At 37.0% G+C, this 25,498-nt stretch overlaps 2 protein-coding genes across 3 annotated transcripts in view; both read right to left on the bottom strand.

Moving 5' to 3' along the window:
* Positions 1 to 2,576: 2,576 nt before the first annotated feature.
* LOC142342712 (b(0,+)-type amino acid transporter 1-like) lies at positions 2,577 to 8,336 on the bottom strand. 2 transcript variants are annotated; one of them, XM_075394230.1, is made up of 4 exons: positions 8,042 to 8,336; positions 4,428 to 4,882; positions 3,975 to 4,190; positions 2,577 to 3,669 (listed from the first exon to the last, which is right to left on the bottom strand). In XM_075394230.1, the coding sequence occupies exons 2-4, from the start codon at positions 4,840 to 4,842 to the stop codon at positions 2,765 to 2,767; spliced, it is 1,536 nt and encodes a 511-aa protein (XP_075250345.1). In that variant the 5' UTR covers positions 4,843 to 4,882; positions 8,042 to 8,336; the 3' UTR covers positions 2,577 to 2,764. The 2 variants fall into 2 exon arrangements, with proteins under 2 accessions (XP_075250345.1, XP_075250344.1); XM_075394229.1 differs by lacking the exon at positions 8,042 to 8,336 and adding an exon at positions 5,185 to 5,433.
* A 14,381-nt stretch (positions 8,337 to 22,717) lies between these two features.
* The window catches only part of LOC142342711 (F-box and WD repeat domain-containing 11-B-like), a 192,004-nt gene continuing 189,223 nt past the window's right edge, over positions 22,718 to 25,498 (bottom strand). The window contains exon 11 of the mRNA XM_075394228.1: positions 22,718 to 23,648. Within this exon, the coding sequence (XP_075250343.1) occupies positions 23,514 to 23,648 (135 nt within the window). The 3' untranslated portion in view covers positions 22,718 to 23,513. The remainder of the gene's footprint in view (positions 23,649 to 25,498) is intronic.

The following is a 25,498-nucleotide window of genomic DNA, read 5'->3' as shown; positions in this document are numbered from 1 at the left end:
GATTGCATTTTTACGTTTTTAATAGGTGCTTTTAAATTTAGATATCGAATTTTTGCCTGTGAAAATTTTGTTTTTGCTTATTTTGTTGTTTGTTTCTCTTCTGACAGTCTTTTCAGTGGCAGATCTCGTGAGAGCTGTAATGAGGCATGGCATTATGTTATTCAATTAGTAATTAGGTTGTGTAACGATTTTTTTAAACTCAAACATATATTTTTGTTATCTCTTCATTTGGTTGAAAATTAAGTCAAAAACATAGATGATCTCGGGTCGTTGATGATCTCGAGCATCCTTATTTTATGTAACAAAACCGACTAACATTGAATGAATTACTCTCACATGACTGGCGGAGACTTCATTTTATTGTTGTAGTCTGTTTCATTTTTTGTTTATCCCATCTCTCGACGCAAAGACAAATTCGTCAGAAAAAAAACATGGCTGACACATTGCCAGAAATTAGCCGCTATAGCTCCGTAGATCTGCAGTTTAAGATAAAAAAACAGATCGAAAGCGAGATTTAGTTTCTTTTTTATTAATTGCTGAGATGTTATATTTTGGTTAAGAGTCTGTATAACTTTTTGGTGCTTCTTTAAGCTACTTTTAGTTGACCTTACTCTCAATTGACACACACAATCAGTTGACCTTGTTTCTTATAGAGTAAAGAAAAGCCGATGTTGAGAAAAGTCATTCTTCAGAGTGAGGAAAGTCACTTGTGATCATAATCTAATCACGCGAATGAACAAAACAACTCGCTCCACAAAAAGTGGAAAATGACGTCACGCAGGCAATTCGGCCGAAATTGCATGAATGAGTGAAGAAACATAAACCGATTAACGTCGGCCAAATTCCTCGCGACCGACAAGCGGACCAATTTAATTCAGAGGAGTGCGCTGTAGCCTAGATAACATTTAATGATTGCAAAAATATCCCAACAAGGATAGTTTCGAACCCCCGATCTCCGGCGCAACTGACGCATTAAAGACTCGGCTATTAGGGACTTACGATTGCTACTTTTACAATCGCTTTTGTTTTAGCTACAGACTTTGTTTACAAATAAGAGCAATTTAGGTCACGCAAAAATCAAGCAGTCAAGCTTGAAACATAACCGACTAACGTCGGGCTAGTTAGTCTCAAACGACCGGCGAGCGGATGGCTTCGGTAATGGGGTAGGGCAAAGGGGTAGGGTTTGGAGAGCTGGACGAGAGGGGGTTCAAACCGCCCGATAGATGAGGGTGAACGTTCAGAAAAAAATCGTTCAGGCAAAAAATTGATAAAAACAACGACTATTATAATTGCTACAAACTTTGTTTGCGTGGAATTGAAAGTCACTCGTAAAGTGAAATCGAAAGAATACTTTTGAACAAAATGGTCAAGCGAAAACTTTGCTTAAAATTCACTCATTCATAATAAATGCCCAAGAATCTTCAAAACTAACAGTTAGCAACAACTGTAAGAAAGTGGTCGTCTCATCCAATGATCAAGTAGACCAAAAAAACCCATGATTCAAAAGTGGACATGAGTATTACAATTTATTTGCTGGCATTGAAAATCTGAATAGTGTGTTGTACTTAAAATGTGCGTCACAAACGATAAGATATCAACTATCCTTGATTTGAACTGATTAAGATAATCTAGTTAACCCAGATTTCTTCATGAGACAGACATCTATACTAAGGAATTGAATTACTAATAACTATATCATAACAATTATATCATAATTATATCATTATATCATAATATCATATTAAGACCTAATAATTATATCATAACCGGTTAACGCCGGACGAATTGCTCTCAAATGACTGGCGAGCGGTAGACTTCACCAGTAGCTAGCTGCGAGCTTAATTCAAGGGCGTGGGGTGAGTGCACTGTGGGGTCTCTGGGTTACGGCTGGAACGACGTGCAGGGGTGGGGATTGGCAGTGGCTCTAACTCTCTGACAACCGCCCTTAAAACCATTAACTTATGTCCTCAAAACAGATTTGTTGAATCGGATACTCAGTCTAGTAAGCCAAAGTAAGTTTCAATATACGTAGCCAGAAGTTTGCTTTCCATGAATTTTCGCCATTTTAAAACGAGCAAGTTTCGCGCTTTAAGCAAGGTTACGTGACTCTGCAGAAGAAGTCGTTTGAAAATTCGGACTTAATATCTCGATCCGCGTCGCGGTTCTCAATAAACGCCAGAAGCTTTCAGCGACTTCAAGCAGAGTCACGTAACCTGTACTTAATGTCCTCCTGGCGTTACCAAGTTATTCCGTTCTAGAGGAAAGAAGTCAAAAATGTCAGGACAAATCGGTTAAGCCAAAAATCGAATAAAAGAAGAACACAAGACAATTATAATTGCTACAAACTTCCTTTGAGAGCAATTAAAAATAGCTTAATATAGAGCTTGAAAATGACTCGGAGTTTTCCATGTCTAATCAACAATTACTGAAATGAAAATATTTTCTATCAGTAACTCAATTATAGCGGAAAAACCAATTCTTCTTTTGCTCAACCCTGGTCACTTCTATGTTTCTATATTTCTGTTCTGATTTCAAAAAATTCGGTTTTAGCTATTCAAAGCTGTTTAAAAAGACTATTTATATTGCACAATTAATTTTCACTAACAAATATTAGCATCCTTGTATTCTACTGACGGGTGTTGCCGCAGAGAGATTTCTGTAAAAACTGAGAGAAAATTGCGTAGCCCCCGAAAAAAATGGCAACGATCAAAATTTACTTCAACACACTAGCGACAAATAGTAATAGTAAATTTCCATATTACATTTATGCGGTAAGATCAACAGGGTCCTGAGCAATTTGAACTCCTTTCTCGTCTTGATTCTCGTCACAACTCGCATCAGCAGGAGGCGAAACATTCAAAATATATTGCAGGAATGTTATCACTTTATCTAAACATGCAGGTTGTTTCAGCTTGAAATAAACAAACGGCAGATAGTAGACCGGAAGGCCTGTCAGAATAAATATGGCCGCGTACAGGTATGGCCACTCAGGTTTGTCAATGATCGGTGCGACGACCAAGTAAGCAGCAATGATAACAAACACTATTGGGATACTCAGCGGCACTTTAATTGGTCTATGTCTATCAGGCTGTGTAAATCTCATGAAAATCACACTAAAGACCGTCAAACCGTAAAAGATCCAAGCTGAGAAACTAAAGTAATTGACCAACGTTGAGAAGTTACTTGGCAGTACATAGAGACATGATAGGCCAGTGAGAAACAAAATGGCGACAGACGGGGTCTTTCTGGTAACGTTGCAATACGACAAAATAGTCATTAAGTGACCTTCGCGTGCAGCAGCAAAGGTCAAGCGAGAAGCGGCAAACATGCAGCCATTGGTAGCTCCAAATGTCGAAAAACATACTGCTAAAGGGATCACCCAAATTATGTACTCAGGAATTGTTTTCTCTCCGAGAAGAATTGCAACAGCGCTAGTGTTAATTATTTCTGACTTCGTAATGACTGAGAAATACGCAATGTTGGTAAGGAGATAGCAGACCATGACAAGAGGGATTCCAATCAAGAGCGCCCTTGGCAGGTTCTTTTGAGGGTTTTTGATCTCCTCTGTGATGTAGGTGGCCGTGTTCCAGCTATCGTAAGCCCAGAGTCCGTTGTAAAAAGCAAGACCCAGAGCGAAAGGATTCCACACGCTTCCTTCGAAACCCGTTGCTGAAATACACCAACTGTTCATACAGTTAAATATTATTCTAAATACAAATTACTATACATCCATACAGATTTTTATATGTTGGTACCACTTTTTTGACGATACTTTGAAAACTGCAGAAAAAATTCCAGGGAATGTCGAGCCAGAAAATTTTTCTCGAGAAAAAGCTATCCATTTTTTTTACCATTCGCTTCAATTAAATTTCAGACCTTCTCTTTTCCCAGTCTATGTCTATCTCAAAATTTCATCTATATGAGCAATCATTTCAATCCAAACGAAATAATCCAGAAACATTAACAATTCTAACCCAAGATGTCCACTTTTCCAGAGCAAATCTCGATGAATCCGAGCAGCACAATGAACACGATGGCTGCCAATTTTGCGGCTGTGAAGAAGTTCTGCACTTTGGCAGCCCATGAGGAACTCATGACATTGATGAATGCGATTGAGAGGATGATGGCGAGAGCAAATAGCTTCAGGGGCCACTCACCAAGATCACAGTCCTCAAGGGGCAACGCTTTCACTGAAAACAATTCCACGTCAAGACAAAAATGAAGATGAAATGCTCGTTATAAGACAGCTAATAATACTCATTTTAGCATACAAATTCTGATAGCATTGACGCACAGAGATCTAAAGTATTGCATAAAGTTGACATAACCACACAGGTTATCCTCGAAAAAAATTTCACTTTTCATTTGAATGACCCTTTTCATTGGTCAAACCTTAAGACCAAGATCAGGTTTAGTGATTTACTAACCTAAATAAGTCGAGAAAGTAAGCGCAATTGCCGCAATTGTAGCAGGCCTCAACACCACTACAGCCGTCCAGCAGAACAGAAACGCTGGAATCGGTCCAAACGCCTCGTATAAATACTGGTACTCCCCTCCGGATTTGGTGATCATTGTGCACAGCTCACAGTAGCTTATAGCTCCAAACAAAGCTATTAAACCACAGATGAGCCAGATTAGAAGACTTAGCCCAACACTTCCACTGTACTTGACAACACCAGGTGCAGTTGCAAAGATTCCGCTGCCAATCATGGTTCCCATCGTCAGGCCGATCCCAGATACCAGTCCCACAGTGCGTTCTAATTTCACTTTCCCACTTTCGTTGTCCTCATCGCTATTTGGTGATGGTTTTGGTTTGATCTCGGGTTTTCCGTCGTCTGACATATTGGCTCAATTCTCGGTAAACAAGGGTTCAATACACAAACTAAAAAAAAATAAATTCTGATGTACCAGTGCCTGTCAAAGCAGAAACCCGTCATAGAGTGACATGCCAATCAAGAGATAAACTACAAAAATTCAGGAAATCAAAGTTGTGCAAAAAAAGGTCCAACTGTGCATTCATAAAAGCAGCAATATTTTAGCAATTTTTTAAAATCAAATCAGAAAAGTTATAAATTTCACCTACAACCAATCTGTTAATATGCTATCAAGATTACTCCGTACATGCTAAAATCAAAGCATTGTTAATAAATGGAGCAATCCGTAATTCAAACTCTCCCAACTTACCGAGCCTCTCTTTGTAACCTAGCAAATTTTGCGCTCTCCGTATATGAATATGATTCAACAGTCTAATGAATTACGCCTCTCAGTTGTAAGAAAACTGCGTCACAACTAACACTCGTGCCTTTCCTTTTATTAGTCAATTATGTTTATCACGTGTTTTTAAAGGCAATAGATCTGTTCCTATAATTTTATATTTCCAAATTTGGAATTGAAATGGTGCAATAATCTGACGCAATATCTAACGGCACGTACGTCAGCTCACAACACGAAAACTGAAGATAATATTAATCACAGTTCAGAGCGTACAGCATCCTATGAATCTATACTTCAGACAGACATAGGTAAAAAAAGGATTTCAATTTGCGGAATGGGTCCACTTCTTAAAATACAAATAAACGATAATGAGAAATTTCTCCGCAATATTAGAAGAATTTTTATTTTGGATAATAACCAATCCTCATCAACAAATTTGTTTCTTTCGGCCGTAAAATGAAATGCTGGAGAATCTAAATTAAATCAGGTGAAAAAAATAGCCATCAAAGAACCTCAAAAATGCCCATATAACAGAAAAGATTCCATACATCTATGGTCACCTGACAGAATCCTGCTACCCCAAGAAAGACGAGAAGTACAAACAAAATTCTCTGGCCCACACGAAAGTTTTATAGAACAAAATCACCATTCTTTGTGGTTCACCAATGATTAAGTTCAACCAAGATCGAGTAAAAAGAAAAGCCTTAACTGTCGTTATTTCATTTCTGCAATACTGACTGCTTATGATAGCACGTGATTGAGCAGGAAATGCATCTTAAAAAATAAACTATCAGTTTATTATTATCAAATTAATATTTAGAGATAAAATATCTGATCTAAAAAAATAGTTCTCAAATACAGCTATCACATGCTACAGCTATAAAATTGAAATTCTATATAACTCTTAATTGATGTCTTATTCCACATCGAGAGGTTTAAAGGGAAAATACACAGAGCAACTGAGAGTAAAAAGACAATACAATAAATGATTACAAAAAATTACGCAGAAACAGAAAGGAACAATTTGGCCGCTTGCACAATCAAACTTGATTAAACGACGGGTACACTAATTATACACCTTCAAAAACTAAGCATAATGTATTGTACTATCATCCGCATACAAAACTACTTCGGATTCCAAGCAGCCTTGAGGCATATCATTAATATACATTAGGAAGAGAATTGGTCCTAAGATGGATCCATGGTACGCTGTCAATTATCAATGGAGTTTGAAGTCTTCTCATTTGTACAAACGTATTGTGATCTCTTTGAGAAATAACTTAAAATCGGGAGTTTTACTCTGCAGCCGTATGTTTCTAGCTTCGAGATCAAAATATGATGGTTAAGTGTGGTAATAGCTTTCGTTAAATCTATGAAAAATGACACGCCAGATAATTTGTTCTAATGCCTCGCAGATTAATTCAGCGAATTTACAATGCATTGGTGCAAATTTTTTTCAATGGATCCAAACGGGTTTGGGGTTATTATTCTAGGTTTCCTAACAAAACTCTTTTTATTAAAAATTCTTTTATTGATCAAACGTTCAAAAACGTGCAGAAAAAGATGTTAACAGACTGTGGTCTGTAGTTTCCAGGATCGCTTTTACTGCCTTCCAAATGCAAAAGAATCACTTCTACTTTTCTAAATGGTAGAGGAAAAACCCTGCTTCAAAACAGATGTTAAAAATGTTGCAGAAGTACCACAAATTACCGGCAATAAAATCCAAATTATTTTGCTGTTTAATCCATCATGACCAGCAGATTTCGCAAGAGACCTAAAAACTTAGCTTAATTCGGTTGGCGATGTTGGAAAGAAAACGCAGCTGCGTTCAACTCTTTTCAACGTTATCAATAGGTTTAAATGAATGCGACAAATTTTTGCCTAATTTAGCATAAAAAAATGTTCAAAAAATTTCGTTCAATGTTATATATGTTGCCTTTTTTTCGTGTTGCCAATTGTTTGATATCTCTGAAACAAACTTTTACTTATCAGTCCCAAACTAGCCACCGTAATATTTCCTTTTCACAATTTGAATAGTTTTAGTAACTACATTTCTCTGCTTTTTTTAACTTGCACAATTTTTGTCAGTATTTTCTTCCAATTTTTGAAGAACTGATTTTGGTTGCTTATTTGTGATTTTATTTTATTATAACATACGACGAGCAAATCGGACCCATAATTTCAGACGAGCAAATCGGTCCCTTAATGTATTCATAACATCAACCACAGTGGCCACCTTGTTATCAACATGAAAATCTTGACAGTTTCTATTTTTCACAACTCAGTGCATAAACAAAACAAATAATTTTAACAAATTTGTTGATTTTTTTAGCGAAGAAGGTTTATTGCGCCGTTAACTCAGTCTTCTTACAGCTCAGAAGTAGCTGAGGTACGGTAATAGCACCTAATAAAGATAAAATCAAGGCACCAGTAGTGATTAACCAATTATATATATCGTCAATACAATGCGACAACTTAGCATCGATCGCAAAAAAAGTCTATCTAATAAAAATTGAAAGCTTTCCTTGTTCTCATGTTAAATAGTTAGCACCGCTAAGGGACAATGATTGGCTTTTGGAAAAATATCTTCGATAATTTTACTCAATTATAACACTTCCAGCCTACAATGGGAGAACCTCCGTTGTCAAGCTCTCAACGTGCTTAATTTGTAATACTTAATTGTAATACTTAATTTGCAATACTTAATGATCGCAAATGAAAGAATAATGATAACGAATCAAAGTTGTCATTCAGTTTTTATTTAATTTAAGTAATTATTTAGGCTCATCATTTAGGTGAAAAATAAAATCTAGCGTGCAGCACTCACCAATTTGAAGCCTGAAATACCTTATAACACCAAATTAAACTTGTATAACAAGGTCTTTTAAACTCTTAACGGTTATGCACAATGAAAATCGTATCAGATGCAGCTCTGGTCCAAATACGGTAGCCAACAAAATCAAACCAGCTCAAATGTAATTTTTCTCAATATAGATTATTGGAGGTGATAACACTACTTAGTCCACTTTCAATGCTAATTACATTTACTCGGAACCGCCCGTGGGGTATTTCTGGGGATTAAAGAGGAAACTGGCTCTGTTATTCCACGCTCTTTTGTCACATGAAGGAAAACGCACCTTAGGAGAAGTAGCACAAGAAAAAGTCTCCAACAGAACACCCATACATAGGGCTCCTTGCAATTATTTACCCTGGCCGTGTACCTTAAAATATCCGTTTTGCACTTTTCTCTTTCCTCATTCACGTAAAACGTGAGAATTTGCCCAAAATTGAAGCTGAGAAAGGTGCGAAGGAAAATAGTCGAAATTTAAAATGAAGGCCTTAATCAAGCTTTCCATTTTTGTTTTTCTGTCTTAAAGATATAGAAAAGAGGGGCGCAGCTATAAGCATAAATCAAATTCTATTTGAGGATTAAAAAAATAGATGATCAAAATGAAATCTAGAAATTAAGCTGTTGAAGATAGTTGAGCATCACTCACAATTTTCATTAGATGTTGTAACATTTCTCGTTCTAACTCATTCCCGAATGCAACTAACGCTAGTCAAAGCGATGTAATTCGTCAATTGCTGATATATGGAGGATTCTTTATTTAAGATTTTTTCGGCAAAACAACTTATGTAGATATATCCCGATAGCTCAACTTTTTTCGTCAAAACTATTTTTCTCCGTCTTATTAAACTATGTCGCAAAATTGTTCAGCACAACGCAAAGGTTTACACGTAATATTGAAAAAAAACCTGAGAATTGCTGATTAAAAATATAAATTGGTTTTGCGTGATCGCAGTGTTTAGAATGTCCTATTTGTTTAAAATCGTTACTTTTGGGTTCTGTGATAATATAAAAGGTTCTTAGTGCACGCATTTGAAAAGGTAGTTATAGCAAGTTGGCGGTTTTGAAGAATTCGTAATAGGGAACACATTGCTTCAAACTCAAACGCCCAGTCACAGTTATTAGTGGGGTCTTAGACTCCTTCTGATATCATATATATACATCAACAAGAATTAAATAAACAATTTTCATATCTGTACGGTTAACAATCGCAACAAAAAGGAAATAAAGCTCTGAATACGTGGACAAAACAGAATTGATACCAATTAGAACACAGGAGGCAGCTTGGTGAACAACAGTAGGAATACATTGGCAGATTTTAGAGGCCTCAACCTCGCAAAAATTAACAATGCTATAAAAACACATTGGGGAAGAAAACTGAGCCGATCTTATGACACCAAAACTTGTTGCAAGCCCCAAAACACCGTTACATCAAGCTAGAAATAATTGTTCCAACCCACTTTAGTGGGGGAGCAACTGCATAATCCAATTTTTTTTTGTTCAGTCAATTTTGGCCGATCGATATATTCATCGTAGAGGGTTGTAAAAGGTATCACTAGAAAGCCCGTCCAGAATATATATATATATATATATATATATATATATATATATAATATATATTCACAGATTGTTTTCGAGTTATCACGGTTTAAAGTTTTTGTGAACAATTGACTGATTTTCGTTGTTTTTCTTAATATAGTAAAAAAACAAACAATACAAAGATTCAGCATAAGCTAAATTACTATTTTTTCTGTTGCAGATCTTAGTACGAAGCAAACTCAAGTTCAAAACATTCATAAATTGCAGTCAGCAAAACTATTTAAAAAAGTGACATTTTATCGATCAAATGGCTGACTCAACTAAACTAGGTCAAACAGGAAAACGCAAAAAAAGCAGAGATCAAAAAAGAGTTGCGCATTAACACTGAAAGGTCGCTTCCTTTGCTCAATCGAACCGCACTTTTCAGACCAGTGAAGCAAAATTTAAAGCACTTAAAGTAACTCCAGTGTATCTAACCCTCCTTTGAACTCAAAACTTGGGCAAGAATTAAAAACCGTAGCAATACTTCAGAACGTGCAGCTGTAAATTGTAATAGAATGCGTAATTTGTTATTAAATCAGAATCTGTAATAAAATGAGAAATAAAATTTGATTTTCGTAGAATGTCGATTTAAAAGTAGTCAGTGATGTTTCTTTAGGCAAAGTGATTTTTTTGAACAACGAAACTGAAATTAGAAAATCTTGTTTCATAAACGATCATTTTTATTATCATGAGTTCAACTCGAACCACCAATGCAATCACACTCGCTTCCTTCTTGGAAAAATTGTTTGAGCTAAAACTTCCTGTTCTGGGCAATCACATTTCATCCGCTACTGAGTTACAAATCGTATGGTAAAGCATTAAATTTGGAGCTCCCCACTCATTGGGCGAGTCATAAAATTTATCAGTATAGATGGTCCCCGCTCATGGATGACACTTTTCTCAAGGCCGACTCGCCTCTTAACTTCTGGAACAAGGATTCAAAGATTTTCATATGTGTATAATCTTGCACCCCTTGCAGGGAGCATGATTGCAGAACCCCGAATTGCTGTAGCAGAGACTGATTGAGATAACCTACTGAAGACTACCGACAACCCCGCCGGCTGCAAACTTCTGTTATCAGCTAGAGTAGCGATTCGTTTGAGGGTCTTACGAACTGCCTCTGAAAATCCTTCAAACGTTTCGAAAGCCAGAGGAATGAATTGAATTCCAACTTCACTACATTTCTGGGCGTACTGTTCATACTTCTTGTCCTCAGCAGCTGACAGTGCAAAACCACTCTTCTCCGACGCATTTATAATGAGACTTGATAGCAAGGGAGAAGTGACGGTTAAGTCTAAAGCTGCTGGTTGACCGGCATTCCATACAGGTAAGAAAATATCGCCCGGTCTGCATCCCATGGTTGCAGTTTTTGTCCAGTTTGAATTCTAATAATTGCTTTTCTAAAACTGTTCTGTTGTGAAATCTTTATCAGGTAATATTGAGCTTCATTCTGGCTGTTTAGTGTTTCTTTTTCGTAAAATGTTTGTTGCTTTGTACACGGTTCTTATCCTTCAGAGCAGTCGTTTCCAATTTTAAAATTCCGCTGGCTTTGCGACTGGGTTCATACATTTAGGTAATATTAAATTGATCGTTGTTAAAAGTATTGTTTGATCAAAGCTCCAATGTTCAGGGTCTTGAAAAAGACATTTTGTTCCTGGTAGCCACTTCTCTTCGATCTCTGACGGTTTCAAATCTCTGGTTCGATGGTCCGCAGGGTTGAATTTTCCGGGTATATGTTTCCATCACCCGGCTTTATAGTGTTCCAAAACTTTATTGACACGGTTAGCTACGAAAACTTTTTGTCGTTTGTCTGACTTTATCCATCCTAATGTTCCTATCCGTCCAGAAGCGAACTGAGGAGAAAATTTATGCCAATTTAGCGACTACAAAACTAGCTAACTCGGCTTCCATTTTGGCTGCCTCTAATTCAAGTTTAGGTGTAATTGTTTGCTTTATGGGGCTACTCTGGATTTGCTAATGACATAACTCACATTCACATTTCCTTCAGTTTTTGTAGATCTCAAGTAAATAACCACCGAGGATGCTATATTTGACGCATCTGCAAAGACATGAAGCTGCTGACTGGTCTTTGGTCTTGTTACGAGTCACCTTTTTGTCGTAATTTCTCGCATGCTGTTGAATTCGTAAATCCATTTGTGCAGGTCAAATATAAAATTCGGCTGGTACTTCTTGGTTCCATTTTTTGCCTTGGTTAATGACCGCGTGAAGAAGGCTTCGAATTCGTAGTGCAAATGGCGTTATCATTCCCAATGGGTCGAAAAGCGAAGCTGCTATTGACAAGAGTTGTCTTTGTTGTATTCTTTCAATTTTGATGTCTAGATTGGGCTTCCTAAATAGGAAGGTGTCATTTTTGACAACCCGCGTCTGTCCCAGAACTCGTTGCGTCAATGCTTTATCTCCTTCAGTGTAGTCAATTAAAGGAAAACTCAAATCGTAGCTGAAGAAATGCTTAAGTTGATCTCTCCCTTTTTAGTGCCTTTTTGATGCATGTTGTCTGTTCAATTGCTTCGTCTGCTGTCTTGAAACTCTGTAAGTAGTCCATGTAGCAATTATTCATTATTGATTACCTGGCTTCAGGCGATAAGTGTTGATTATCGATGGCATATTTTTGACTTTTATAGACAGCACAAGAGGGCGAGCAGGTTGCACCAAATAAGAGATGCTTGTATTTGTAGATTGTTTCGGCGTTGTTTTTGTAGAATTCTTAATTCGTTTTGATCTTCTTTCCGTACAGCTATTTGCACAAACATGGCGTCTAAATCTCCGGCAACTGCTATGGCAAACTGTCAAAAGGGTAGTAGTGTAGTAGGAGCCCAACTAAATTGCAGAGAAGATATGGTCCAGTTAGAAGCGCTTTATTCAATGAACGTCCTTTCTAATTGGATGCTGCGTTTGTTACACGACGAATCTTTTTCGTTTGCTTGTGCTTTACTGGATGATGAGCAAGATACCACAATTGGTTGCATACTGGGGAAGGTTCTCGGTCCGTCTCCTCAACGTAACGGTTTACAATATCGTTCTGTATTAAGCTGTTAAGTGTGACCTAACTGTCTGTCTTCATTGAGCTGTTTTTCCAATGATCGTAGTTGGGATTTTGCTAGAAACCTCCTGCTAGATAAATGTATGTTTTAATTACAGGGTAGTTGCAATCTTATACCTCTCTCCTCTCTATTATTTTTCACTGTATCCTCGAAAATTTGTAGCGCTTTTTTGTCTTCTTGGTTTATTGTAATAGTTCATGTTTTTGGTGTACTGGTTCCTTCAAAGGTCCAAAATAATTGGAGCATGTTTTCGTCCACGGTTGTCGCTTCTGACTTAATTCTATTGAACAAGGTTATGTTAAGATTGCATTTCTTTTCTCTATTATGTCTATACTTGTTTGGGACTACTCCTGTTATTGTCCATCCTAAATGAATGAGAACTCGTACAGTGCTGCCGGTGGTCCGATTGGGCACTTGAGTGGAACTGCTGCTGTAAAAGCATCGGCTCCCATCAGAATACGTATTTCGTTGTCTCTGAATTGCGGAGTTGATACCGCTTAAATGACCGAATTCCTTACAAACGCTGTTGAGCATCTGAATTGGCACCGTAGGCATTTGAAAGTCTGTGGTAGAAGTCTCAAACACTGGTAGGTTAATGATAGGTCTGCTGCTGTCTATAGCTCCAATCCCAAGAAAAATTTGCTGTTTCTATTGTGTGCTCTTGATATAGCGATGCTACGGGGATGGCAACAGATTTCCTATCGCGAATTCCTAAAGCTTCTGCAATTGTCTTGGTAATTTGCGTATTGTCACTTCCACTGTCAAGGAGAGCGTATGTTTTTATGGAGACTGTCTCCGAAAATACTCTTTAAGGTATTCCTTAGAGCTGAGCATGTGGTCGAATCCAACTACTCGGCTCGTTATTACTGTAAGTGTCGTTCTGGTGTCGGTTATTGCTGCCTGAGAAAATTTGAATCAAATTTTGATGTTGAGTGCTGATATTGTTTATTCAAGTTTCCTGAACATGGCTGCTGTTGCTGAAAATTGAATAAATTGCGCACTTAATGTGATTGCCAGTAATGAAGTTCCAGTTATGTCTGTTGTACCTGTTACTATTGTTATTGTTACCATTCGTGTTGTTGTTGCTATTGCTCTTGCTGCTGCTGCTGTTTTAGTTGTATCGGCTTCTGCTGCGTTGTCGGTTATAATTACTGCTACCATATTGTCTAGTATGGTAATTGTAGTTGGGGTTAGTGCAGCTGGAATTTCTGCTCCACGAAGAACTGTAGTTTGTGAAATTGAACTGGTTTTTGTTCAAGTTACACCCACTGTGTCGATATCCAAATGTTGATTGGCTTTTTCCTTGAATAGTTGCCTATGTTGCGTTGAAAACCTTACGGCGTATTGTTGAGTGATGAAAGCCGTTATAATTGTCGACCTGGTATCTGTATTTACTGTTGCATCGTCTTTTTGGATGCTCAGAAAGACCATTAGGGCATAAGTGCAGTTGTCGCACTGTCAATTATCTGTCGTACACATTTTCACTCAAAAACTGTTGTTATTGTTCAATAAAAAATTGTGAACAAAACAGACAATTCTTTTTGGCGCTGAAACTTTGTTCAGAAATTTCACGTAGTCGTGTCCTCTCAAAGAATGAAATTTTGTTATGAGTGCGTGGCATATCTTCGCACGCTTTGGCATACTTGTCTATCCTATCATTGAAATGATTCAAGTTTGGAATAACAAGTTCTTTACGGATGTCATTTTTGTTCCACTTTATTATCATTGAAGGAGACAGTTTTTCTTTGGCTACTATGTGACCGACGGATGACTGCAGGTCCGGCGTAAACTCGTGAAGAAAAGTTTGCACTAATTAAATGAAGCTGTCTGAGTCTGCTGTTCAAAGGCTTGAGCCAGTGTTCCAGTTTGTTGAGATGCGCCGCAATAAAAACTTGCGGTCTTCCAAATCTTCTCTCGAGTTCAGTTATGGCATTTTTGTAAAATTCCCAAAATAGGAGTATCCAAAAACGCTTTCTCTTGTGCGATGTGAGAGCGTTTTGGAGATAGTTGATTTTCTGTGGGTCCGAAAGGGACACATCATGTATTGCTGATTTGAAATAAGAACACCACTCGTGCCATTTGAGGGGGTCTCCATTGTATGTCCTCAATTGTGTCTCTGGCAAAGTGATGTTTATGTGCGGGTATCTCTGATTTGATGTGAAATATTTGCGAAAATGTTCGTTGGTAGAATTGGTTTGTGATTTTCAGGTGATTGTGTAGCAGATTCGAAGTGAACATTGGGTTGTCTGACATTGGAGCTGTCTTTGTATATCTCCAACCTGATCTCTATGATTTCGTGTATTGCATGAGATTGTTTGCGGCAAGACCTTGCTTGTTTTTCCGTGTCAGTTGTGTCTACTGATACTGTTGGACGGCTGTAGGTTTCTGTGTGAACATGCTGTTCTCATTGTAACCAGGTTGATTCCGATTATCGGATGAGAAATTGTTTCTATCCATTGTTTGTTTGTTTATTTGAAGCAGGAGTTGGTGAATTTGTTAGGCAGTTTTTCTGTTGTGTTGTCTGTCGCTTGAGCTGTTTTCCCCCAAAAATTGTATTTTGGATGCTTCGTTCTTTGAAGAAACCTTGGCAACCAAAGCGTTTTTGGTTTCTCCCTTAATCGCTGTCGCTGTTGTCGCAGCTGTCCTGTGAGGGACATTCTGTAATAATTTTTGAGCTTTTTGAATTTCTGAGTTGCCACTCTGCTGATGACTAAGTTTTTCTGAGCGATGTAGTATTGATGTTGATTAGCGATTTTGATTGTTTTTATTGGATTTCACAACCTGAAATGGTTCGCTGAATTGATTTTGCCAATTTTGTTTGAAGAGCTCGTCATGTAGATTGCTTTGGGTTCGCACGCAAAGGTCAGGGTTGTTCGTTTCCTTTGTTTGATTCTTTAGGTTGACTATTGGAGGTCTGCTCAACAATTGTACAAGAAAACACCTGTTGTAAACTGTTCCTGTTCCAATCTTTTGATTGGTTACTAATTCCTGTGCTGTCATTTGCTGTAATGTCTACAATTTGTCCAAACTTGCAAGATTTATTCGACGCAATTGAATCTCTGCCCTTTCTTCGCTGACTGTCAGAGGAAGAATTATCGGTGTCATTTTGAAAAATTTAATGATTGGTATCTATTAATGCTGAGCCCAATTTTTTTTGAGACAGGACAACTGGTATTGTTTCTATCGGTAAATGTCGGACAGGAGTCTTGTTGATGTGATAGAGATTGCATTGTGCAAACATATGATTCTCAACTAATGTTTCTCTCGAGTTATTAGAAGAACTATGTCTGTTGCGTAAATTGTACCGTGTGATTTTGGGCTTTATCTTTATTGTGCCTTGTGTATCTGCTCGAATAAAATTGCTGAAGGCACATACAATGATGTTTTTGTAATAGGATTGCCTCCTGAAGCATCAACTGTGTTAACCTTTGATTTAGTCAAACCGTTTAGAATTTTCTTCCAATTGAGCAATGTCATTGTGCGTTAACCTGAGCGTTCGGCAAGTGTAGTGTTCTCCTTGGTTGTAAGGGTAACTCGGAGACATCATTCAGAAGCTTCTCCAAACATGCCTTATCTTCCAGAAGGGCGTAATGCGTGAATTGAAGAACGTCAACATCATCGGGCTGATGTTGTTCCTCAAGGAAATTGACTGCTGAGTCCCACTCAACCTCACGTCTCAAGATTTGTTGGATCAAAATCTCCTTGATTTTGTTTTTGGTGCCATTTGTTTCCGTCTTATTGCTGTTTTGAGTTGTTCAGATTATCATTTTTCTTCTCTGGCAATAATTCTTGCTTAGGGCTTAATTAGTTCGCATATCAGTTTCTCAGCAAACATAAACTGCACTATCAAAGAGGACCCCTGTATTGTTGCGCACAATACTATTCAGTGTTACTTGAGGTTGGAAAAAGCTGCTCTTTCTAATTCCGTTGTATGTTATTTGTTTAGTATTCTTCCAACTGTATGCAGCGTAATGAATGAGAGTTCTTTTTATGGTCAGCCTATATGCAGATAAAGGATTATTTTTTTTTCTAATTTTCGAATAAAGATTCATGTGTTATGATGATGGAGCAAACATTTCCCAGAGCCGAGTTTGCTGTTGTTGGTAATGATATTAGTGAAGGTATGGTCTGAGAATCTTCTATCCTTAAATTGGTTGGGTGTGTTGGGCTTTGCGCATAGTCAGAGAGCGTCAATTTTTTAAGTAAAAATAAATTCAAACATTTTTCGTACCGACTTTTGACACTGGAAGCTACCACTTGGCGTTTAAATCTTCTTTGCAACGAAGAACCTAAATCCGAAGTTTTGTCTTATCTTTAATGTGCCCTCTGAAGTAGAACTGTAATTGCTGTGTTTGACTGTAAATGCTGTGTTTGACTGTAATTGCTGTGTTCTTTCTTGCTTTACATTTTGAAACATTGAAGATTCCCAAACTTCGATATCTATCTACAATATAACAATTTTTATACTGTGTTGTTGTTTTCTTTATATATGTGTGTATGTGATTGAACACTATCTACTTCAAAGCAAAAAACAAGGTACATGCATCTTCAGCTCCTAAACTGTTTTCGAAAAAGCGGTCTTTTGCAAGAAGTTGTGATGCTTTTTTCTAGGCCTATTTGCACAAAAAACTTTTTCAATGATAACATAGACGCATGGACAAAATATTTTGTTTATAAATATGATATTAGGTATATAAATACTTATGGGTAAATAGGTTTATATAGACACAAAATACTTCGGATTGAGACCCTCTTACTTATGTTACTTTGTTTTTTGTTAGAAAGATAGAACTTCAAATTAGTTGCTGGCAAACAATCCTTCTCTTGTCATATTCTGAAACTATTTTCCTTCAAATTGGAATTTTGTATTTGGTTATACCATTTCCGCATTTTTTCTATACTACTTCCTTTTTGTGAAATTGGAATTTTTCTCTATCTTTTTCCGTATTCGTTGATGGGTTGTAGTTCGCGTATTAAACTGTTCTGGATTCTAATCCGGTATTGAAAGGAATTCAAAGTTACTCCCTGGTCTTTACGCCATTTTTTCCAATGTCTTAACAATTTTAGTTCTATCTCAGAAATTTTAGTTGCAGTTTGTTGTTTCGGGGTCTATAATATTGATCAACTTATAAGATCGATTTGACAACAGTGAATTCACACTTTGGTTTCAGCGGTAAATTATCGTGGTTCTTGTACGAGCTAAAGATAGAAATCTTCTTATACGAGCCTCTTATAGAACTTCTTACACGAGCTAAAATTAGAAATCAAACAATGCAAAAGAAGTTAAATTAAGAAGAATTGAAACATTGAATATTGAGCTTCAACAAGAATCATCAAAACGTTACAATAGAGGAACTGATAACTTTACCAATTGTCAATTCTTAATCCGATTGGCGAAGATCTGCTCGACCCAGAAAAAGAAACGAATTGTGACTCAATTTCATGACATTTAATAGAACTTGTATTAAATTGAGTTCAATTACTAAAAAATGTGATTACAGCCAATCTTCATGTCAAGAGGTTAATTTAAAAGAACTCAGTCGAACAGTCGATTCGTTCAATCAAAACATGGCTTTTAAAAAGACGCGCACGTCTCCAGTAATCGCTAAAAACCTTTTGAGGGCAATTACAAAGTCACCGTTTAATTTTAAAAGCAGCACCCTAGAAAAATCAGACAACCCCTTGTATAAAATCCTGGGGTAGAGAATATCGGTCCTCAAAATATGTACAAGACAAACCCGGCATGATTCTAGTAGATACCCGCGATTGCTTCCTGTCGGTCCAAGGAGATTGGACAAGCAATAGGAAACAAACGAGAACATTATCGGCAGAATGCCAGAAAATAGCGGAAATTGATTCCCAAAAACCTGATTCAGATTGAAAAACAAACAACTGATCGTTAAAAACTTTTTTAAAGTGCCAGCTAATTTGAATGGACTTTGCAAATAAAAAACCTTTAGTTTCTTAGATACAATTCACATAATAGCATCAATACAAATAAACATCAAACATTTCAACCGAGACTGCACAAAGTTCAATTACTGGTCATCAAAAACGGGTATTTACCGTTTCATCCCGTTTGCACTTTTCATTTAATTGTTTGGTCATAGAATAATTTGGTAAAAATAACTGCCATCCTCCTACGGAAATCAAAAAGTATCTACGCAAAATCACCTAACGCAGAATGAAAAGCCAACAGAAATCAACGAAGTATCTACGCAAAATGTTTCAGAAGCTGTAAAATAAGGTAAAACAAAAAAACACAAGTATTTGACGAAGTAAAAAAACATTGCAGCACAAGTCCTGAATTAGATCTAACTATCGAAATAAAAAAAACTAATAGCTGATTTTCAGGAGAGCACAAGACCGCACGGACACAAAACACAGCTGGCAGATCGCCAGAAAATAGCCGCAATAGCTTCGGAGATCTGCAGTCTCGAAAACATCAGTAAAAAGGACAGACCAAAAAAAATTCGTCTTTTCATCGCAGGCTGATATGTTATATTTTGATTAAAAATCTTTAAAAGTTTTTGCTGCCTCTATTAGCTGCTCTAAGATAACCTTCGTTTAGAGTGACACATATCCATTTGACCTCATCTGTTTGAATTGACGTAAAAAACTTTCAAAGTGAGAAAGTCATTTGAGAGTGAGGTAAGTCGTGTGACCAAAAATTTAATCACGCGAATGAACAAAAAACTTGCTCCACTAAGAGCGAAAAATGACGTCACGCACGCACGTCAGTTGAAATTGACTGAACGAATGAACAAAAAGCAGATTTAAAGTGGTTGTGATGTCAGATGGTCGTAACAAAAATCGCGACGAAATAAAAAAAACATAGCAGGACAAGTCCTGACGTACAATTCAGAAAAATTTCATTGACTAAACAAAAAACTACACGTAGGACTATGAGTGAATTCGGAAAAACCTTTCTCGAAAATCAGATAAAAAAGCAAAACAAAAATAGAAAAACTGAAAATCAATGTCAAAATTCCGCTAGCGAAAAAAAACCACTAATGAGAAATGTAGAATTGATTCTGACAAAAAACTAGTCCTAGAAAAAACTATGAATGGTTTGGCAAAACCAATTAGAAAAAATCCAATCGAAAAAACAAAAAACAGTAAAATGTAAAATTGATTCTGACAAAAAACTAGTCCTAGAATAAACTATGAATGGTTTGGCAAAACCAATTAGAAAAAATCCAATCGAAAAAACAAAAACAGTAAAAATCAAAGTGAAATTGCCGCATGTGAAAAAACCACCAGCGAGAAAGCGAATTTTTGTTCAAACACCGTTTCATCACTCTACTTAATAATTAGAGCGAAAAAATTTTACGCCGCAAAACCACTTACTTTTCGCTCTACTTCCTGCTTCGGCGTGACCAAAATCAGTACTCCAATTGGACTTCAAAAATCATGAAAACGTGTGAACAGATCTTAAAAAAAAGACAGCGCCCCAAAACAATTCAAATTCTTTGAATTGTAAAAAACCAGGAGCAGGCCAATAATAGCCCCAGCTATCACTGTGCGGCTACTAAAAAAAGATCAGAGCAGAAAAAGTTTCTAATAAGATCTCATTTTTGACGTGGACGACTTTAAAACACGTGACTATATTCCGAAACATGTGACTATAATCTTTAAGCACATCATACTAATTAACGAATGTATATAAATCTATAAATTCAAAGCAATTCCTTCATGAATTACACCACGAGCAGGACTGACAAAAATAGACATAAACCAACAAATGTCGGAAGAATTTCTCTTGAACGACAAGCGAGGCAATTTAATTCATGGTCTTTAGTATCGATCAATTTTTCTTTATGGGTGCAAAAAACCCCGAGCACACCGTGATTCGAACCACTGACCTACCGCTCCACGGCCACCCGCACTAACCACTGCGCTACGAGTCACTTAATTTTTCTACTGCAACCGATTTTATATTAGCAACAAGCTTTACTTCGGAGCACTAGAGATCATTCAAAAATGATGAACAAAAGCGTGAAAAAGTCACTTGAGAAGTCAAAGAATGTTCAAGAAAAGCGCAAAATTGTCAAGCCAAAAAATTTGCATAAAAAAGACACACGTTTACAATAATCGCTATGAACTGCGTTCAAGAGCAATTAACAACAAACAAAAGATTTCCTAAAAAAATGCTGCAACTGTTCGGAAACAAATGGTTCGGAAGCATAAAAACTTTTACATGGATCAATTTTTTTGCAGTAGAAATCCATTATTGAGACTAAGTGCAAAGGCTGGCGAGCTGTTGGCTTCATCAGTTGCTAGCTATGGCTTAGGGAGGCTAGCTTAGCTTAACTGAGGGGAATTGGGGTGAGCGAGAGCGGGCGAGCCTGCGGAGTTACGAGTCGAATGGTATGGAGTACGGATGAAGTCGCGAGTGTGATCTAGTATGGGGGTAATGTGGGGAAAGGGGAAGAAGCGGTGCGGGACTGTTAACTGTTCTTTTTTTCGGTGAAGCATATAGTTAAGAGAACAGTGAGACGTGAGGCTCAATGAGAACACAATGCTCTCAAGACTCGTCCTGTTTATCCCGTTTCCGGGGACGAAAAATCAAATAGTCAGACGAAAAGTTGGTGGTACGGAAAATCTCATTAATACAGGCCAGCAGGTCCAATATAATTGGTACGAACTTTGTTTGAGAGCAATTAATCCGCGCCCCCAAATAATATAAATCCCTTGGATTGTAAAACAAAATTAGCGCCGCAATAATAGCCAGCTGAGAAGACAGCAGCTAGTAAAAATTGATTGTCTTCCTACAAAAAGTCTTTTAGTAAGTTTTATTTTAGTATTAGACTTACATGTATTAAGCTTACTATTGCTTCTTAATCATAGGATAAAAATTGCAGTTTATATGGCAGGTATCTGAAGCTATGTTTTATACAATAACAATTTTTGAATTCGACTGTCAACATTGCCTCGGTTCCTTTGAGCTTGCCCAGAAACTGCTCATCCAATCAGTAGAATGGCCGAAGAAGGAATTAAACCTAGAGTAGGACTATGAACTCTACCTTAATTGTTCCACCCCGTCATTCCAATTGTAAGGGTGAGCTTTTTTCAGCATGTTTTGAATAAAAAGGTTAAAAATTGGGGTGAGCGTCCGTCCGGGTTACGGGTGGATTGAGTGAGAGGTCGGGACCAGCGTACGGAGTTAGCTAAAGTTGAATTAATTTAAGGTTCAGTGGGGGTGTGTGCGTGGGGGGGCACACTCTTATGAACCTCCCTTCAAACGGCTTCACCTGTACATTCCTTTTTTGAGGATGAAAAGTCGAATGATCAGATAAAAAAAGGTCAGACGAAAAATTGGTATTACAAAAACTCTGTCTTTATTACTCGTTTATCCGGTTTGTTAGATGAAACGTCCAATCGGACAGATAGGAAATGGGAAAACATAGCCGGCAGATTGCCGGAAAATAGCCACCGTTGACGAGCTAGACGCACATCAAGATTGAAACAGAAAAAATGAGATTGATATTGACAAAATTTTTCCAAAAGTTTCAAAAAGTGTTCTAATTCAGTGTGCAGCTTCAGTTAGATTCTAAAGCTATACTTACTTTAGCTTCTAACCTGAAGGGTATTAAGCTTAATGATAATATCGGTTAGCAATCGCTTTAATGAACTTTGATAACCTAATGCACTATGACTTAATGACCGGGCTTTATTGGTTTATCCCGCTTCTTTTGATTTTGTTTTTTTGACTTTGAGCGTATTCACATTGCGTAATTCAATGCGTGAAAGAATTTAAAATCCATTCAGTTGAAACAGTGAGTAAGTCAGAAGTCGAACGTGAAAATCGCGAGAGCAATCTCCGCAATAATCCTAACAATTTCGAAAAGCTATAGCCATTTTACGCTCCATACATATGATTGCTGAAGTTGAGAACGAATCGGTGAGCCAACATCACGCGTAAACCTGCATTTCTAATTATCCTTATTTCATACTACGTAAATCATTTGGTTGCTATTTAATCTAACTTAAACTGGTTTCGAAAACTAGGTAATAAAAAACGTTTATTGGAATAAACCATTTAACACTCATCGATAACGCCGTAGTCTGCTTTTACTATAACATTTACATTAACTTATATCTTAAAAACTGATAAAACAACAACAATTAAATTTGAGAAGAGTGAGACGTAAGTTATTTGCAACGTGTGAACAGAAGAACCAAAGAATGAATGAGAAATAAGCGTAGTGGCGGCACGGCGTCTTTCGAATGAGGGAGGGGGAAGAGAATAGGATGGCGCCACTGTCGTCAGATGAAATAGGATAGCTGGATTGGTTCAAATAAACAACATCTACATAGTAATCATCATCATCGGCAGGTGTTTCCAGGAACTGTAAAACCCGTTTATGTACGGATTATTTCAAGTTTAAAAGCAGTCCAAATTCTCGTAACTTCTCATTCGCACTTCTCAAAATGAAGAATTCGAAACGCGTTCGTTAAAACTGCAGCCTTTCAACATTTGGTATTGTTCGTCAAGCTTTAAAAGATGTGATATATTCTAATTGATCCCACATAGACAAACTAAAGCGAATTCCGAGAGCAAAAATGGTTGCGCCTTCGAAATTCGCAATCAATTGGTCGTTCTGAAAGATCACTCTTCATATCAGTAACTGCTAAATTACGAGGAGGATAAATGAAGCTGTTCTACGAATCAAATGCCGTTTATTTGTATTAATCGAATGGTGACAGGAGTGGTTTCGGGATTAAACTAGGACGCCAAGACGGCATCGTAGTGACGTATAGTAACTGAGTCTTCTAAAGTATGACGTCATCCTAGGCTTTTGACGTCACGAGGCCATATCGTGTGTGGGCGAGAGGGGCGGAGAGAGGGATCCGTTTAGACTGGGGGGTCTGGGTGGAAAATGGGTTCCAGAGGTTGAATTGGATCCCGACTGTGGATTCGTGTTGCCAGTGGCAGATGCCTGAATTAGCAAAAATTTGAAAAATGCTGCAGATAATCCACCATCCGCACATTTCAAACTTATGTTGCGATATTTCAATTAAAATGCAGAGAGCTCTTTATAGGAAAGTCTGGATTCGATATAAAAATTCTATCTTTGGAACTCTTACGTCCCGAATGATACGACATACCCGGCAGATTGCCAGAAAAAAGCCGCCGTTGATTCAAATAAGCATGGTTGGGATTGAAAGAATACAAGATATTGAAAAAAAAAGATTTTTGTACAAAAACATTTTTTAAGTCCGATTTATTTTGATGGCATTTCGTAGTTGAACATACTTCTGTTTCTTAGAGAGAGGCTACAGGGGCTACTATCAATACCAATAAGCATTAGAGATGGTGACTAAGACTTATAGGAACGACGTTCGAATAGCGGGCATCTAAAATTGGGATTCTATTTCTGACTCCAATTTTTCATACTGACTCTGTTCATTTTGAATTGCTTTGCTGAGCAACTGATGTTCAAAACGACTTTTAGCAGAATGCGAAAAGAGAGAAACTAGCCTAGAGAAGTCAAAAAGATTTCAAACAAAATGTTGAAAAAGCGGCAAAATGAGGTAAAGCAAAACATTTTTTTGTTCGGCGAAGTGAAAAAACGTAGCAGGACAAGTCCTGACGTACAATTCAAAGAACTTTCATTGACTAAACAGAAAACTAGACCCATAACGGACTATAAATGGATTGGAAAAACCATTTAGAAAAAAATCCATCGAAAAAATAAAAAAACAGTAGAAATCAAAGTGAAATTGCCGCATGTGAACAAAAAACCAATAGCGAGAAAGCGAATTTTTGTTCAAACACTGTTTTCTCAATCTACTTCAAAATTAGAGCAAAAAATTTCACGCCGCAAAACCACTCGCTTTTTCACTCCACTTCCTCTTTCAGCGTGATCAAAATCACTACTCCAATTTGACTTCAAAAATCATCAAAATGTGTGAACAGATCTTAAAAAACATAGCCGGAACAATTCCGGAAGCGACTCGAAGCGTCAAAACTGAAGTAATTGCAACTGAAGTCATTACTTTATGTACTAAACCATACAATAATTAGCTCCCCAGGTCCGATCTGAAATTTGATGAAATTTAGACCACTGTCACCAAGAGAAACAAAATGCAGCAAAATTTTATATTATTAGATTAGAAAAGTTGATATCGTTAGAAAAGTCCGATTTATCTAGAAAGGTCAAAACACTGATCGGCTAAAAAGAAACTGACAGGGCTATCAATTGCACTAAAATAATTCATGATTCTAATCAAAAAAAGATCGCCAAAGGAAACGGCAGATAATAATCTGAGAATATAAGTTGAACTTTTCAAAAAAGAATGCGCAAATTTAAAGAATCAGAAAACCAATACCATTAGATTTCTAATCACTGCACTTAAGTCAAATACAACACATACTTCTACCTTGTAGTTTATATGCTGGTCAGCATGATTTAACACTAAATCAAAAATAAAATTAATCATTGAAAAGACATAAGCAACTTAATAAAATCCAACGGCAAAAAATCGTTTAAAACCAAAACCAAGGCAGGAAAAAAATGGTAATAAATAGTAATAAGTAGAAAATTTGAAAACTGCTTTGTAGAAAACTCTCAGTACTGCTTTATGTTAAATGAAATCAATTGCAAACCAAAGAAATGACGAAAATCCGAGAAAAAGCGAAATCATTCAATTTTCAAACAACTGAATAATAATAACGAATATAAATGTAGGTGCCAGGAAAAAACTAGAATAATACAAAAATGTGAAGAATATGGACACAATTTAAGGGACGCCGTAATAAAAAGGCTAATTCTTGATTTTTGAAAGT

Source organism: Convolutriloba macropyga, chromosome 7 (assembly GCF_964194025.1).
Source record: "Convolutriloba macropyga chromosome 7, txConMacr16.3, whole genome shotgun sequence".
In the NCBI taxonomy this organism is placed as follows: Eukaryota; Metazoa; Xenacoelomorpha; order Acoela; family Convolutidae; genus Convolutriloba; species Convolutriloba macropyga.
This window is presented reverse-complemented; position numbering and strand designations above follow the sequence as displayed.

What these genes read in the sequence shown, in the direction of transcription:
- LOC142342712 (XM_075394230.1), bottom strand. Translation starts at nt 4,842, where the DNA reads ATGTCAGACGACGGAAAACCCGAGATCAAACCAAAACCATCACCAAAT. An exon ending in TACTTTCTCGACTTATTTAG is followed by an intron (nt 4,191 to 4,427) that starts GTTAGTAAATCA and finishes AATTGTTTTCAG; the next exon opens with TGAAAGCGTTGCCCCTTGAG. An exon ending in TGGAAAAGTGGACATCTTGG is followed by an intron (nt 3,670 to 3,974) that starts GTTAGAATTGTT and finishes GGTGTATTTCAG; the next exon opens with CAACGGGTTTCGAAGGAAGC.